We start from the raw sequence: 15,889 nt of genomic DNA, 5'->3' as shown, positions 1-15,889 counted from the left end.
TTAATTTCACATCAAAGTATTGGCCGATCTATGATCTCCCAAAATTACAGAAACCAGTACACCCTTAATGCAACTATTGAAACTCCATTTGAAATGGCTTACAAATTTCGTTGATATTGTCCTCCGGTAGCATTGGCTCAGTGGGCACATCAGGATCTATAAAAACAAGAAATTACAGATTAATCCAGTACTTAAGGGAACGTCTTCCAGACCAGCACAAACACAAGAACTGGACTGTCATCCTCACCTTCACAATCTGATTTGCCAAGCCCGTCAAGAACCTTAATGTCATCCACAGCGATGTCTCCCCAGCTCTTCCTCTGCACAAGACCCTCAATCACCACCTTTGAAATAAAAGCATATGCAGTTTAAGTCAATCCAATCTTCATGTTTCAGAGAAAAATAGGTCATTTGACGAGACACTGACCTGATAGGGTTTGCTGATCCTCGGGACAAGGACACGCCCTTCCCTCCAGCGATTGCCTTGGTGACCACTGACCGTCCAGAGCAGGATGTCGGCAGTTCCTTCCTCAGTCTGCTCTCGCTGTTTGATATGCAGTGTTCCGATGTGTGACCCGTACATGTGGTACCAAAAGGACACGCACAGGTCGAAATCCTCAGAGCTGACCACGGGACTCACTAGTCGAGCCACTTCGCTCTCCTGGAGACCGGTCGCTAGCGTATAGATGAAGTTTCCTGAACCCCCTGTTGGTTAGTTAAATTTACTTTACCTTGGGGTAGAAATGGGTGCAAAGTTACTTTTCTGTGTAGGCCAACAGATTGAGGTACTCACCTGTGTGGTCCATGTTGGGGCCAGTATTGAGAGTTGGGGTGCCGCTGGACTGGATCTGCCACCTGGAGCCAGTGTCCTCTGAAGTCCAGCGGCAGAAGGAGGGATCATTGGGCCAACCGAAGTCGCAAGCAAACCACAGAAAGCCTGGAAGCAAGTAGAAGTCAGGTCAAGCTTTAGCGAGAGATCTCATTTTATTACAAAAGAAGAAATGCCAATAATTTAGACTGCTGCTTCGGCTTGAATCCAGACAATTGTTGAAAGGCTTGTAGCCTGTAGTCATGATCTGACCATAGGCTACAAACAAGAACATCCTACTCTACTCTACAAACTCTAGAGGGCAGCAGATCACCATAGAACAAAAGCCTCAAGTCCCACTTGTTGGCGAGACAAAAGTTGGAAAATGAAATCAAAATGTGACACGAGACGGAGAGAAGTGTTGGTGAAGACATCACACCGTCCTTTTATCACGACTGCGCTTAATGATATCTCTTAATGAATGTAACAGGGTTGAGTAGGGAACAGACGGGGAGGCATGCTGGGAACACTCGCCAAACAATGACGGGGGGATGGAGACGACAAGGTCTGGACACAGCTTAGAAAGAGACATTCAGAGCATCCCGCTGAGAGATGAGGATTTTAATGAGAGCGGGGACTTGAGATTTCAAGACCGCAGCGCCGAGGCGCAGTTCCAACTGCGCGGTCCCCCACGGACCTACGGCGTGCCGGAGGAGCCTCTGCAGAGGCCAGGAAATGTGTGAGAGCTTTTGGACAAAGAAAGACTTCCAATCAACACACGGGAGAGGGATGTTTGGGATGTTAGGCATGGTTTTAAGCTCCAGCAGGAGATGCCTTTGGAGATGCAACGAGACTGCCTTCCAAGTGACAAAATATATGAGCCAATATTCCCTTTAATAACGGCGAGGGTTTAACTAGCTTCTGCAGGCTACGACTCTATTTACCCATTAAGCACAAAGGCTGGAATTCTCATGTGGAACCACATTACAGACTCCAAGCCACGTTCACATATAAATCCCACTCCCAATTAAAAGGCGTTTGACTTTCTTTTTTTTTTTTGTTCCACTATTGGAAGGTTTTGACTGAGGCGGCCAACAAGCTCTGGATAAGATGAGCAGCCACATGACGCATTTGGGCATTTCATTAAAAGAAAAGGAGACATTTTCCTGCTCAGTACCAATGGAAACTAGAACCTCGGAGATAAGGATGCATAGGAAACATGCACCACACATACTCAGGACACATAAACATGAACACATGTATGGCTCGATTCTACTGACATGGAATGTCTTTACCCTTAGACTCAAGGTTAAATTGAATGCAAAATAAGAAAAAAAGAAACCCAGATGTTCTCATTCGTTCTCTGCAAACGTATTTGTACACCTTCGACATTTTACAACTACAGATGACTGTGTATGTTATTGGGGTGTTGTGAGACAGACCGACACAAGGTAGTACATAATCCCAAAAAGTTGCTTCTTTGCAAAATACTTTGAAATTAATCCATGGATGGAGAGAATTTGAGAACATCAGGACATTTTGGTCTGGTCTCTATATGGGCTATTCTGGCATATGAATATGCTTCAGTCTAAATTATTGCACTGTACTTCTGACTGTTTATGGGCTTTGATGCATGGATGGAGTGTTCAGCAGTGTCTTTGCATGTAGGCCAAACATAAAAACTATTTTCTCATCTTGCCAGGTCAGGGCTCCTTGGATTGTCCCTGACATTGTCTGTGGTAAACTGCAGACAGGACTTCTTTATTTTGTGATTTAACAATGGCTTTGCTTCCTGCGACTGTTTCATAAAGTCGTATCGGCGGAGTGCAAGACTAATAGCCGCCTTGTCAACAGATTTCCCTACCTGAGCTATGGATCTCTTGGCTGCTTGCATGATTAATGTGCTCTTTCTGCATCCTTTCACTTTAAGTGGATGGCCACGTCTTGGGAGGTTTGCTGTCGTGTCGTACTTTTTCCATCTTAATGCGATAGACAGTGCTACATGAAACATCCAAACTTTGGCCTGTTGTTTTACAGTTTTCCACAGCTTTGTCCCTGAGCTGTCTGCTGTTCCTGGATCTCGACAGTGCCGTTTGCTAGCAAACATCTGTCTATATTGCTACATGAAATCAAACACAAGTGGACGTAAAGTCCCGAAACAAAACGGTATAAAGTTCAAGGTGTTCAAAGACTTTTGTGAGGCAACATGGACTCATAAGTTCATTTTCATAATCGCTACGCATTTTCTCTAAAACACAAGGTTGAGTTTAAGGCAAACACACAATACATGTCACTTTCTTCCATTAGGATAGCCGCTGCCCCAGCAGACTGCAGACAGACCATAAAGCCAGCTGACTGAGTAAATGGGGATGGGTGGAGCCTACGGCCCATTAGCCAAGGTCAGACTGGGGTGCTTTCTCCCAGCTGGCTGCTGCCTCATCAGCCCCGCTATAGGAGACACTGCTATGTGTGCTTGGCTGGGGACGTGGCCCCAGAGTCCACCTAATTTCCTCCGGTCATCTGCATCGTGCTTCCCTGTTCTTTGCGCCAGCTCCTTTTTTTTTTGCGTGCGTCAGTGTCGGCCCGGTGATTAGTGATTATGCTGAGGAGGCAGCAGCGGAGCACCGGTGCTAATCATCAGCCAGCCTCGCGTCGTGCAATCCCTCTCACCCCGTCAGCAGGAGCCTCTCCGGGCCATATCATCAGCGTTAATAACAGGCCAACGCCAACGGAGGAGAGGGACCTGCCTGGTGATGGCATTCATTACCTTTGGTCTGCTTCTTGTGGTCTAAAATTAAAACTCAGCAGGTAAACAATAACAAATCCCTTTTCAGAGACTTACCTGGAATGGGGTCCACTTTTAAAGTTGTGGTCTCTGGCATTGCGGTGCCACCTGTCACAAGATGGAGTAGCAGCACAGTTAGCCTTTTTTCGAAAGGTTGATTCCTTTCTGAGACATCATCTGCATTCATGCCAGATAGAGCTGATCACTTCATGCCACTTTTCATTCATTTCCTTCAATACACCCTTTCATCGACTATCATCGCCTATGAGTGAGACAGTGCCATGCTCCTCATTGGAGACTGCTGGTTAATGGAGAGTACCAGCGGCAGTGCAGGCTCATTGAGTTACTGGGTTAGTGGGAAAGGAGGCCAAGAGGACAACGCGTATGAGAGCGCTAATGACAGAAAGAGGCAGAGCTCTGCTCCAGAGATGCAGAGACAGGTGTGCGTGGATCGGTGTGTCCCCCGTGAGTTCCCATGAGGGGTGTGGGAGACTGGGGGGATAGAAAGACTGACGAGGGAGGTGGGAACTAAAGGTGCAACTAATTAGAGCTGCATCTATCAGTGCCAGCTCACATGTAGACGCATGCATGCATGCTGGCGAGCGTGCGCGAGAGATGCCAGATTGGCTACGCTAAGAAAACTCGGTGGCATTGCGTAGATGGGGGAAGGAAGAGGGGAAGCGGAGTCAGAAACAGAGTAAGAGAGGCGGGAGGGCAACAGGAGGGTGAGGGGGGGAGAGTTTGGACGCAGTCTCATGAAGACGATGTTAGCACCTGTCACGTCGTAGTCATCACCTGTGCCGCTGTGGCAGCTCGCCTGGTCGTCATCACACTCATCGGAAGGGGTGGTGCTCGGGGCCGGAGTGGTCGGGGGGAGCGTCGGAGCTGGAAGACAAAGAGCGAGGGGAGTCGGCAATCAGCACTGATTGGATTTCTGAGCCTAACGGTATTGGTGAGGAGGCTGGATGTTGATGAGTCTGACCTTATGCATGTGTGACTGGGGTCAAAGGAAAGTACTGCGAAATAATAAGAAATCTGCATGCAGCGATTGTCATGTTTAAAAGTCCTTGGTTTTAACCTTGATCTGCATCGTTTAACCCATTAAACAATTTTAAAAAATGCAGATTCAGCATTATAAAAATTCCAGATTAGTCTTAAAATAAGATGTGATCACTCTTGAACATATAGGTACCATTCTTCAGCCTGTCTTTACCCAATTAGGCTTTCTACATAATTGTTGGCCAGGTACCTGTAAAACAGCATTATAATTTACTGTAAAAGCAGCTGCATTTACATTGACAGTATAATTGCGCAATTTGACAATTCAAAAATAAATTTGCTTAATGCAAACATGTCAATTTTGAAAAAACTTATTTTTTGATAAAAAGTTTTGGCAGTAGGATGAGTTTTTTTTTTTTTTTGGCCGTATCAAAATTTCTTTATTTCGCAAAACTGCAATGGAAACAACAGGAAGTAGGTGGACTATGATGACGCAGCATGTTTGTAATGACATATCGTGTGAACAAAATTATTCATGCGTGATTTTAATTGTGTTTTTTACTTAATGGAAACACCGCAATAGTGAAATTGTGTTTTTTTTTTTCAACAGTAGTGGAACACTGACAAAGTTTTTCACACATTTGTACAGGAAACGCAGCTACTGTGGAATAACTCAGTGAGATTTTCTGTCACGATGTTGTAGACCAGAGGTCCTCTGATCCAGACCTCCAGGGCTGGGGTCCTGAAACTTTTAGATGTTTGTATGATAGATTGGTTTTTTTGTGATTAAAAAAGAAAGCTAAAGAAAATAAAAATTAAATATATGTAAATACCCCAAACAGCTACATACTGGCTTTCAATGTCAGCTTTTATTCCTTTTTTTTCTCCCCTTCAGCTGGAGCTATTAGCAATGCTCCTTTTATCAAGATGTAGAGGTATGGGTGTATAAATGCAGCCTTGAAGTTAGCGCATGATGCTTGAGCGGTTGAAACTACAAGATGCAAAAAAAAAAAAGAAAGAAAAAAAAAGACATCCAAATGGCTACATAGGCAACCATGGCCTATCATTACAGCCCTGAATCACTTCGATGTGGGTAAGGCCACGCTCCGCTGCCGCGAAGCCGTCCTGCGGTGTGAGCGTGCATTTGTAAGTTTTTATACCGTCTTGAGTAATGATCAGGCTTCCCCCAGAGCAGAGGGAGGAAAGAGAACGAGGGGAGAGAGGTTGAGCAGGGAAGAGGCATAGACAGATGGGGGGGTGAGCAGGGGCGAAAGTGTGTGCGAGCGAGCCGATCCTCCCGCTCTCGCCCTCCGCTCGATGAAATATGAGGCTGATCAGCCTCTGTCAGATTCAGGGTGGGAGAGGTCAGGGACGGGGTCAGCTCTGCGTTAGGAAACCCTCTTACAGAAATGAGGACTTAGCCCTCCTGCTGTGGCTCTTACTGCACACACACACACACTCCGGCACACTCTTGAGGAGACAAATAGGCACCTGTGTATGTGCGTAATTGTATACGTTGTCCGTTTAACCACAACCTTGGCGAGGTACTTGCGGTTGCTGTGAGTGCATCCGTCTCTGTGAGTCTGTCTGTTTTTGGCATTAACAGTGAAAACAAGCATTATCGCCTGTCTGAAGCTCCCGCTGGGAGTCCATCAGGTTTATGAGAGAATGGTCTTCCCTGAAATCCAATATGTAAATCCACTACCATACCACTAGGCTCTTTCTGTGCTACACAACTGCACAAAAGTGTTGCTCTTCATTTCTTTAAATTTAGTTTCCAACAAAAAGCACTTTTTTTAAAAATAAAATATTCTAAAATAAAAAGTTTACAAGGACCTTCTAAACATTTTATGCGAACAGTAAATGAGTAGTTTTTACTGTTTTTAAGCCAGGTTGTACATTCATCAGAAGCCTACAAGCTAAACAGATGAACGAGTGAGATGTGTGCACCTAGCAGGTTGGTTGCGAACGGCTCCTTGCTAGCAACCTGTTGCAAAAATCACATGTTTGTAATTGAATCTATCAAAGATAGTGGAGAAACAAAAATGTCTTTAGGAGCAACATTTTTGATTACCTGAAAACTTGAGATAGCTGATCAACTGAACAATTTCCGCATTTCCTTTGACTACACATTGGCACAATTTGACATTTCGAAAATACATTTGCTTAATGGAAATGCAACAATTTCAAAAAAAGATCTTGTTTTTCGATAAAAATTTGTGGCACCAGGATGAGATGCTTTATCTGCTGGAAACAGTTTGCTAGGTGTGATGCTTCTGGTCAAAGAGCTACTAGTGATTTTTACAGAATACCTCAAGTCAGGACTTGGATTACCAAAGTGACAAGTGGCTTTGAATTCAACCTGCCACTCTTGGTCCCCTAATGAGGCAGTGACAACGCTAAACACAGTCGATTTATAAAAAGGTTCAAACACATCAGGAACACCACAGTTCTCACCATTAACACACGTTTGATGAGTCGAGTTAAGGTGCAATGAGACAAAACAAATAACTTAACTTTAACCCTGGTTATTTTTTTTAGTAGCTGTGATCTGTGAAACTTCAACAAAACCCAGAAGGATACTTGTTGTAGCTCTGCGTTAAAAAAAAAGAGTTATTGGTGAAAAATTTGATTCAGTACCTGTCAAAATTGGGAAAAGATTGTGCCTTTGTGACAGTCTGCTACAGACGAAGCGCCTTAACATACAATCTAAAATAGTCTCTTTGCTAAATTTCAGGCACCACACCGATTCATCGCTTGAGTTAGGCTTCGTTTTCAGGCTCACTGAAAGAGGTTTTAAAAAACCACATGGGAAAACAAGTTAGCGGTGGGCGCCGTTAAAACAACAACGTTGAAATAGCTTCATAAAGCCTGGGACAGCCATGGGTCAGAACCCTCTCAGCGCAAAACTTTAGACCAAGTCTAACTCCTTCGACATCGAGAACAGCTCGGTCGTTTCGCACAGTACTCTACATCTGCTCCCAGAGAGACACCGCGAATAGACAGAAACAATATGGATCAATTCAAATATACCAAAGTCCTCTGGCTCCTTTGAAAGACCAAAGACGAGGACGGGCTGTGAAGAGGCTGATGGGGGGCCAGGCGGCAGCAAACCCAGGAGGCCAGGTGGGCTTTTATTTGATCCCCTCCAGAAGTGGCCAGCCATGAGGGCAGCTTTGATGTAACAGGGAGACAAGACAAGCCGTCCCTTGTTGGAATAAACAGCATGAGCTGGACAGCTGTGTGCTGAACACAGGGAGCCTTCATGCCCATCATTAAATAACCAGGGATGTTGCGAAGAGATGACGCGAAAGTTGTGTCTAGTCACGTTATTAGTTTGGTTGACAGATTGCTCACCTCACCGAGCCTGACACATCACACACGAAGAGATGTAACATACTGTAGGCTCAGACTGTGAGAACTCTTATCTAGACGTCCCTACTGTACTCACGTCACCGCCGTGGACAGAAAGGAATCACCGGTTTTCACCTCACCACTGGGAAAGAAAATTTGATTATGCCAGCTAAACGTGTTTCTGCTGTCAACGGCAAAGATAAAAGGTTTCACTTTGCCACCAAGAAATCCCAGCGGCCCTCTCAGCAGCCAGCTGGAAGCAGGTATTTATAGACGCTGTGAGGAAGATGTATAACCTTAAACTGTTCCTGCTTTAGGTCAGTTGCAGCTTCCAAATATTATGTGTGTTTTAAGAGTTTTTTTATTTTTATTTTTTAAGTTTACATTAATTTCCTTAGTATTTAGTAAACTGCCCTTTTGGGGTCTCACAATATTGTTGGGATTTTGGTCGATTCCCTCTCTCAACTCGCCAATCTCTCCCATCTGGTCACCCTTGGGGAGTTCAATATTTTAATAAAGTGATTTCAAAAGACAAAACAAAAAAAAAACTCTGCCCATTTCAGATTTATAGAACTGAAATGAGGCTTGTTGACGGCCACTACAAAAACACTGAGTTTGTCCTCCTTAATCTACTTTGTAAGTAAGTGATGCTATGCATTAGGATAGTGTCCGTTTGGATTTGGAAGACCCATTTACACCCAAACATTAACTTCCTGTGTTCTTCAATATTTCACACATAATATTCTTTCATCATGACAGCATCTATTTAGTGACGTGCCAGTCTGTGCAGCTCTCTTCCTGACGCCTTGATTGATTCTTGTTTTAGTTTCCACAATATCACGCAACGGAGGAGTGTGTTACCTTAAAGCACATCCACATTTCCATTTAAGTAAAATGTTGTTAATTATTAAAGGTTTACGAACCCACTGACCTCTTCGTCTACATAGCCAAAGTAGCCTCAGTGTATGTAAACTTCAGAATTTGAGGAAATGTTTTCTCTCGTTGAGGAAATAATTTTGCTAATCCTATCTGACAGGAAAAGCTCAGTCTGACAGTATTGAAAATGTTGTTTTGTGGTGTTACATCGTGCTTGCAACCTTTGGGTATTTCATCCCTTCATCATTTATTATAATACATTTCTTACCACAGAAAGAATTTTGATTTATCATTGTCAATTTTTGATGTTTCAACCCCATAAAGCTGTCCAGATTGATGGTTTTGCTATTTTTGCCACTGTTTTGTTCAATGACAGAATCAATAAATACCAATAAATTAGAAAGAAAAGAAACTATTAACGTGCAGTTTAGTGATACAAATCACACTTCCTTATGCGACTGGTGTCCTGTAGACGCACGTAACTGATGGAAGTTATTTTAAAGGTCATTATTTGTGTGTGGGGGGTTATAACTGCTGTCATACACAGTTACAGTCATACAGTTACTCAAGAGAGACCTAGTAAATATGTTGTCGTTATCGTCCCTTTTATCGTTATGACAACAGTTCCTTCAAACATGGTGATGAAAAACTTTAAGCCCATATTGCCCACCACTAAGATCAAACAAGATTCTTATTCGTTTTTGTGTTGCGCATGTTCACCTTCAATCTCGCAGCCGAGGAGCTCAAGGCGCAGGCCCATCCCAGCAGGAGTGGCCCTCTCTGGATAAATCCTGATGAAACGGGTCAGCAGGGGCTCCACTGTCCTCAGCTCAGGAGTGTCGTAATTACTGTTACCTTCAAATATCTGGCACAGAAACAACAACAAAAAAAAGAGACCAGTAGGCACAACATGTAATATGCTGTACACGCACACGAGCACGCTCTCTGGGATCCTTGTTGCGGCATTCTGAACTTTACAGTGATACGTGTGGGCGGCGAGCGCCGGGTTGGGTGGAAAGTAACAGGAGTCTGGCGGGAAATAAAAGGCGATCAGCAGATCTGCGGTCTTGCTGACATCTAAACCGCAGCATACGTGGGTGACACAGAGGGTAAAAAACCAAACCAAAACGAAACAAAACAGCATGACGCAGACCTTTTTGTCAAAAAGCAACTTTCAGCTCCCTGAACTCTGCCTCAGATCTGTTGCACACAAACAAATGGCTGTTGGAGGGGGAAAGTGGGAGATGTAGGATTTAGGAGCAAGCAAAGAGGAAGCTAGAGGACCGATGGAAGTGGATTAATGAGGGTGATCACGTGAGAGAGCCTGGTGTGCTTTAGATGCTTGGGTACCTCTCTGGCAAGGTAAGAAAGGCAGCTAACTAGGACAGTCGGGGGTATGGATCGCTCTTGCTCCCATCATAAATCAACCATCAGCCCATCTGGATGAGATTTATGCCCTGTCAGGGACAATTGTAATTGGGGACGGGATGTTGCAGCTCCTCTTGGAAAAGTACGTGGCTCTTTATGAGAGCATGATGTGTGCGCACGTGCGTGGGTACGTGTGCATACATCGTGCCATAAGTGGAGTGTGTGTTCTGTGGACGCAGCAAAACTGCGTCATTTGCTCAGTTAGGAAGTGATTTCTTCTTCCTCTCCAAGTAGGTTCTACTGTCCCCTGACAGATCCAAAGAGTGTGACTCGCACGCAATGCCAAGCGGGGTGTGGGAACTTGGGATTGCGATGTTTATTTTAACGCGATCCAAAGCGTAGCCGAGATTGACTCGCTGTGACTGCTTTATTACTCACAACTGGCAGGTGCGACGTTCCGGCGAAAGTGGACCAAATTCATCATAATCAGAAACAATGTACAGATTTATCTGAGATGTTTTCAGAAGCACCTTTAAATTGGGTCAGAAAACAGACCATCTACTTTAATTTGTTGCCTTGACAGAAATATGGACTTTTAAAGGGGCGGTGCTATGTGTTCTCCAGGCATATAGTGCCATATTATTGCACAATCAAGTAACTATGTTAACTTCAGTTGTTAGAAAAATGCTGTATATATCAAATATGACTTAAAAATATATTTGACTTTGTATGCAACACCTTGAAATTGAGCTTCTGTGTCTTTAAGAAACTCTTTCTCTTTCTGAAGGTCCGCCTCCAGGAAGTCATCACAACATGACTCCTTGATAAACCCTTTAACAATGTTTTTACCAGCGTTTCACTGAGAAGTAGCTCGTGTAATGAGCTCAACCACCAGGTGTTTGCTAATTGCTGCTGGCTAGTCTGAAGGAGCTGAGTGGGGGAGTCACAAGGGAAGTCTGCTTTGCATGCTGTGGAGACTTGGAAGCTTGAAAACTGCAGCTCTGGGGAGGAGCTTCTTCTTGAAGGCGGGGCTAGGTCCACCCAGACGTTTTGCACAGCTGAATAGTTGCCATGGGAGATTAAAGGATTTCTCAGACATGCATAAAAGAATCAAGGCAACATTAAAGGTATGATTTTGAGGAGTGAATAAAATCATAACATGTTGTAAAACTCAAAAATATCAATTTTACATAATATCGCCCCTACTACATTATCTAAAGTTCTTAAGCGCCTTGGTTCTAGTACATGATTTGTCTAATCAAACTAGGTAGGCTTCTATGGCATTGATGGAGCATTCACACTCTGAGGGTTAAATGTTTGTCACTGATCCACCTGGCCGCTTCACCATCCATCCATCATCTGTTGTTTAATCTAAGATCAGGTTGTAAGGGTAACAGGTCCAGGTGGGAATATCCTTCTCCCCAATGACACTTGAGTTGATTCCGAGGGATTCCTGCTTGTTCCCAGGCCAGAAGGTTCCTCCCTCCCCCTGCTTCTCTTCTAGGTTGAACATGTCTGGAAAACCTCCAAATGTAGGTTAATTATCTCTACAGCTGAGCCCAGCCACCCGAAGAACGGCTCCCATTTTAGTCTGTTGCATCTGGAATCCCATATCTCAGCCATATCAAACTTATTTTCATTTTGAGTCACATCAAGATTATGAATGTTTTCAAAGAGCCAGATTTGCCTGATAAAATTAGGCAACATAAAATATTAATAAATACAAAATCTTTTCACATTGATCACACTCCTGGATTTTGCAATTGTTTTTTGTGATTTTTTTTTTTGTGTGTGCTGAAGCTGAAAGGCAATATTTGTGCTGATCCATGATGCTAAATGTGACTTTTTGTTACGCGCCGCGTCGATCATGGACTACAGCTTGACGTCACGGCAGCCTGAGGCAGCACTGAGGTGAATAGTACCACTTAACATATCTGCAGAAAATGTGCAATAAATTCACAAATATGCAAAACGCAGGGATATGTTGATTTTGCGATCGCAGAATTGCGAAAAAGAATGGAGTGACTGATGCAATTTGGCAGTCTACAGGTAAAAGTTGCTCCGGTTTGATTGATTCAATATTATTTGAGATATTTAAGCACTCAACTGTTAACTCTGGCATTAACAGGGCCACATAAAAAGCTATGATGGGGCGTGCTGTGGTGGCGCAGGAGGTTAGCACACCCCGTGTTTGGAGGCCTTAGTCCTCGACGCGGACGTCGCGGGTTCGACTCCAGGTCCCGACGACCTTTGCTGCATGTCTTCCCCCCTCTCCTCACCCTTCTTCCTGTCTGCCTACTGTCAAAAAAATACGAGCCACTAGCGCCGCAAGAACTCTTTGGAGAAAAAAATGGAAAAAAAAAAAGCTATGATGGGCTGGATTTGGCCCCCAGGCTTTGAGTTTAAAACGTGTAAGAGATGTAAGGGACAGGTGATCTGACTGATACGATAAGTGGACAGCAATGCTTTTTGGCCAAACTAAACACTACAACAGACAAGGGTCCATCCATTTATCTATCGTCCGCTTCATCCTATCTGAACCTGAACATCAAAATGCTTAAAATTCGTCCCCTTGACGAAGAGCCTTCGACAATAGTGAGAAATTCCTCTACTTGTAATAGGGTTCATCTTTCAGAATGCTTCAGTCTTCAACCTCATCAGTTCAAGTGGTACCTCCTACAAAATTACAGATTTTTGGCAAGGCATCTTCAGAACTAAACAAATGTCCAAACGATTTCTTAAACCCCCCCACGCCCAACCTACCTTTGGTTTGTTTCCGTTGGTGTCATACACCACCCTCCAGTCAGAGCCGTTGTTGCTGTACCCGAGGCGGAACTTCTTCATGAAGACCTTGTTCTCGCGGTATTTCCCTCCCTGGATGATGAACCCCTTCACCAGCTTCTCTTCGCCGAGGTCCACCTGCAGCCACTCGTTCGCAAAGGGCTGCGGCTGGGGCAGCAGCGTCCACCCGGTCCTGCTGGTGAGAAGGCGGGCGTTCTCGGGCACCCAGCTCCGGTCGGTGTGAGAGGATGCCGTGATCTGGTTGTCTGTGATCAGGCCCGACACCATGCCCAGCATGCCGGAGCAGGGGTACTCTGAGAGACGAGAGAGGGACAGGAAAATGTGCTTAACTTTTTTTTCTTTTTTGATGCAAATCAAATGAAACCCCTGCAGAGATGCAATGGATTTACAGAAAGAACTTCATCTTTAACTAAAGGGGTCGATGTCCAAGATCATCTACAGTGGTAATCTGGGAGGAGGCTCATTCGCCAAACTCTTTGTGATGTTACTGTGATCTCTACCTCTATTCTCTGTCTCTCTATGTGTTGGTAGATCTCGTGCATACTAATTCTTCAGCCTGAAGCGATTGTCTCCAGGCAGCCAATTAAAACCCTCTTCCCGGCTGGTGCTTCCACCTCCCGCATTCTGGGAGCCCTGTTTTTTTCTTTCTCCTTTCTATCTCTCTGCCCCCTCTCCATAGACTTACATGTACCTACACACAAACACAGTGTCTTTGTGCTGTTTTTGCTGCCACAGCAATCATCTCGCCTTCTGCTTCACAGCTGTCAACATCTATGGGATTATATCTTTGAACGTATCATTGTTTGCCTGTCCGGTGTCCCAGATTTCCCTCATTCTTTTGAACTACTTCTCTGATCTTGTCTTCTGCTCTTGATGAATTTTAGCTCTTTGCACCTTTTGCATTTGGTTCCAAAGTCAAACGAACGTCTTTTCAGATTTACTTCACTTTTGTTTATTTACACTCGAAGTTGAATGGAGGAGGCTAGAAACCTTTTGGTATTTTGCCGTTCTTCCACTGCTTCTCCAAATCTTTCATTCAAACCCAAAAGCAACAAATCTAGTGACCTTAAGTAGCTTATTATATCTCCGCTGTTGAAGAAAAACCAACGCTTGTTGTGTTCATTTTGGAAAAAGTGTACATTTTCAGCTTTGCAGCACTGGGGGAGAAAAACAGAACCAATATTTGCAGAACAAGGCCTCTTTCAGGCAATCTCTGCCTATGTGAAACGGTTCCCATGAAAACCCATGAGATGAATTCCTGGTTGTGCAATCCAAAAACCAGAAATCGCTGAATGCACAGAAGCATTTTTCTGGGACTTTTCTCCTGTTTTTCTTTCTTCTTAGGCCAAGATGTGTTGAAAGTGATCAGAGGAGCTGGCCTTTGGCTGTGTGAAACTAAGACACTGCAATATGAACGCCTTTGAAGTGAGGAGAATTCAAGGGAAAGGTGCGTGTGTGTGTAGAGATAAAAGCAACTGATGCGACTCCCCCACCACCCTCCAGATCATCTGGAGCTGTTAATCGAGCTCAGCTGTGATTACAGAGGCAGCGCACATGCCGTGACACGCCCCGGTGGTACGACTGTTTACATTTGTGTGTATGGGTAAGAGGAGCGATGATGATGCTGGGCTGCCGGCCACCATCGAGGTTTGGGTGGAGCATCGGCGGTTCATCCAAGCTATTTTCGATGCTGTGGTGTCGTATTTACCAACAACTGGGTGGCGGATCCTTTTATTAATGAGTAGCTGTTTGCATCAGAAGGCACGCGACCACGGTCATATGCGGCGAAGAGTTTTGTGACACTCAACCCACCCCTCTTGTAATCTCCTGAATAACTGCGCTGCCGTTAACCGAAGACGGGACCTCTCAGACTGAACGCCTTTCCTCTTTGGTCTCTGTCACTTTTCGGGTTGCGTTGCTTTGGCTCTTCTAGACTCGATGAAAGCAACGATGAACTCAGAAAACTCTCCGCAGGATCAAATGTGGAAGAGGAGAGTCGAGTCGCAGGGTTTGTGCAGCCCTGTACAGCCTCGGTTTCCCTCTGCCTGACCATGCTGGGAGCTGGCAGAGTCTTCAGAGAACCAACGGGCACTAACGTCATATTGGAGGCCGTGCGGTGACTTCGATCCTGTGATGTGTTTACGCGCGGCGCAGCGCTCTGATTATGTGCCCCGCACACAGGCCTCAGCTGTAACCCCTGCTGCACCCACAGTGCCATCTGCTCTTATAGGATTGACCGCACATATGTGATGCATAAGGGACTCGTTGGCTAAAAATAGAGAGGAGGACCACAAAGTCACCTCACAATTTTGGCTCCAAATAATCCCCATTCCATTATTAGCTCTGTTACCGATAATCAAGGTTTGAAAGAGGTGGCCGTTTAAAAGCGCAGCCATTTTTCATCAAACCATTCCTGGGGTTGAAAGTCCGTTTAAAGTGACAGCGAAGAAAGTCCAAGAGTGACCCGAATCTTATCCAGCGCTGACACTGTGACGCTCCCTCCCCACCTGTTGCTGCACGCCATCATCAAGCTGGAAGAAGGTTACGAGGTTTGTTTTTTTTTTTTTTAAAGGTTGCTTTCACACTAGCCCTGTTTATTACACTTTTATTGAACTTCGTTGGAAATGAACTCTGGCAATGTGGGTAAATATAACCAAAACAAATGAATGTGTCTAGCACTAGTGGGAGAAATGGCTTGTGGTGTTTTAGCAGAGCCAAACAAAAACTCCTACCACCGCTAAAATCTGACGCATTTTGCGAAGGAGGAAGTTGCACTCATGTCTTCTGTGGTTTTTCGTGTCGTTTCTTCTTCAGGTGAGGGGGCAAACAGGTATTTCAAAGGGTCTGGATCAGTTCACACAGAACCAATCAGTGAAAGTGAACCGCATCAGCTTAAA

At 44.6% G+C, this 15,889-nt stretch overlaps 1 protein-coding gene across 3 annotated transcripts in view; it reads right to left on the bottom strand.

Annotated features, from left to right (window-relative positions):
- The window catches only part of nrp1a (neuropilin 1a), a 79,540-nt gene that overhangs the window by 1,484 nt on the left and 62,167 nt on the right, over positions 1–15,889 (bottom strand). For 2 of the 3 annotated variants that reach the window (XM_028005018.1, XM_028005017.1), the window contains 8 exons: positions 12,954–13,285; positions 9,543–9,687; positions 4,368–4,478; positions 3,651–3,701; positions 794–937; positions 428–705; positions 248–344; positions 103–156 (listed from right to left, as the gene is read on the bottom strand). In XM_028005018.1, the coding sequence (XP_027860819.1) occupies positions 103–156; positions 248–344; positions 428–705; positions 794–937; positions 3,651–3,701; positions 4,368–4,478; positions 9,543–9,687; positions 12,954–13,285 (1,212 nt within the window). The remainder of the gene's footprint in view (positions 1–102; positions 157–247; positions 345–427; positions 706–793; positions 938–3,650; positions 3,702–4,367; positions 4,479–9,542; positions 9,688–12,953; positions 13,286–15,889) is intronic. The other variant, XM_028005019.1, reaches the window with a different exon arrangement.

The sequence above is a fragment of the Xiphophorus couchianus genome, chromosome 21 (genome assembly GCF_001444195.1).
Source record: "Xiphophorus couchianus chromosome 21, X_couchianus-1.0, whole genome shotgun sequence".
Lineage (NCBI taxonomy): Eukaryota > Metazoa > Chordata > Actinopteri > Cyprinodontiformes > Poeciliidae > Xiphophorus > Xiphophorus couchianus.
Note: the sequence above shows the minus strand (reverse complement) of the source record. Positions and strands in the feature narration are given on the sequence as shown.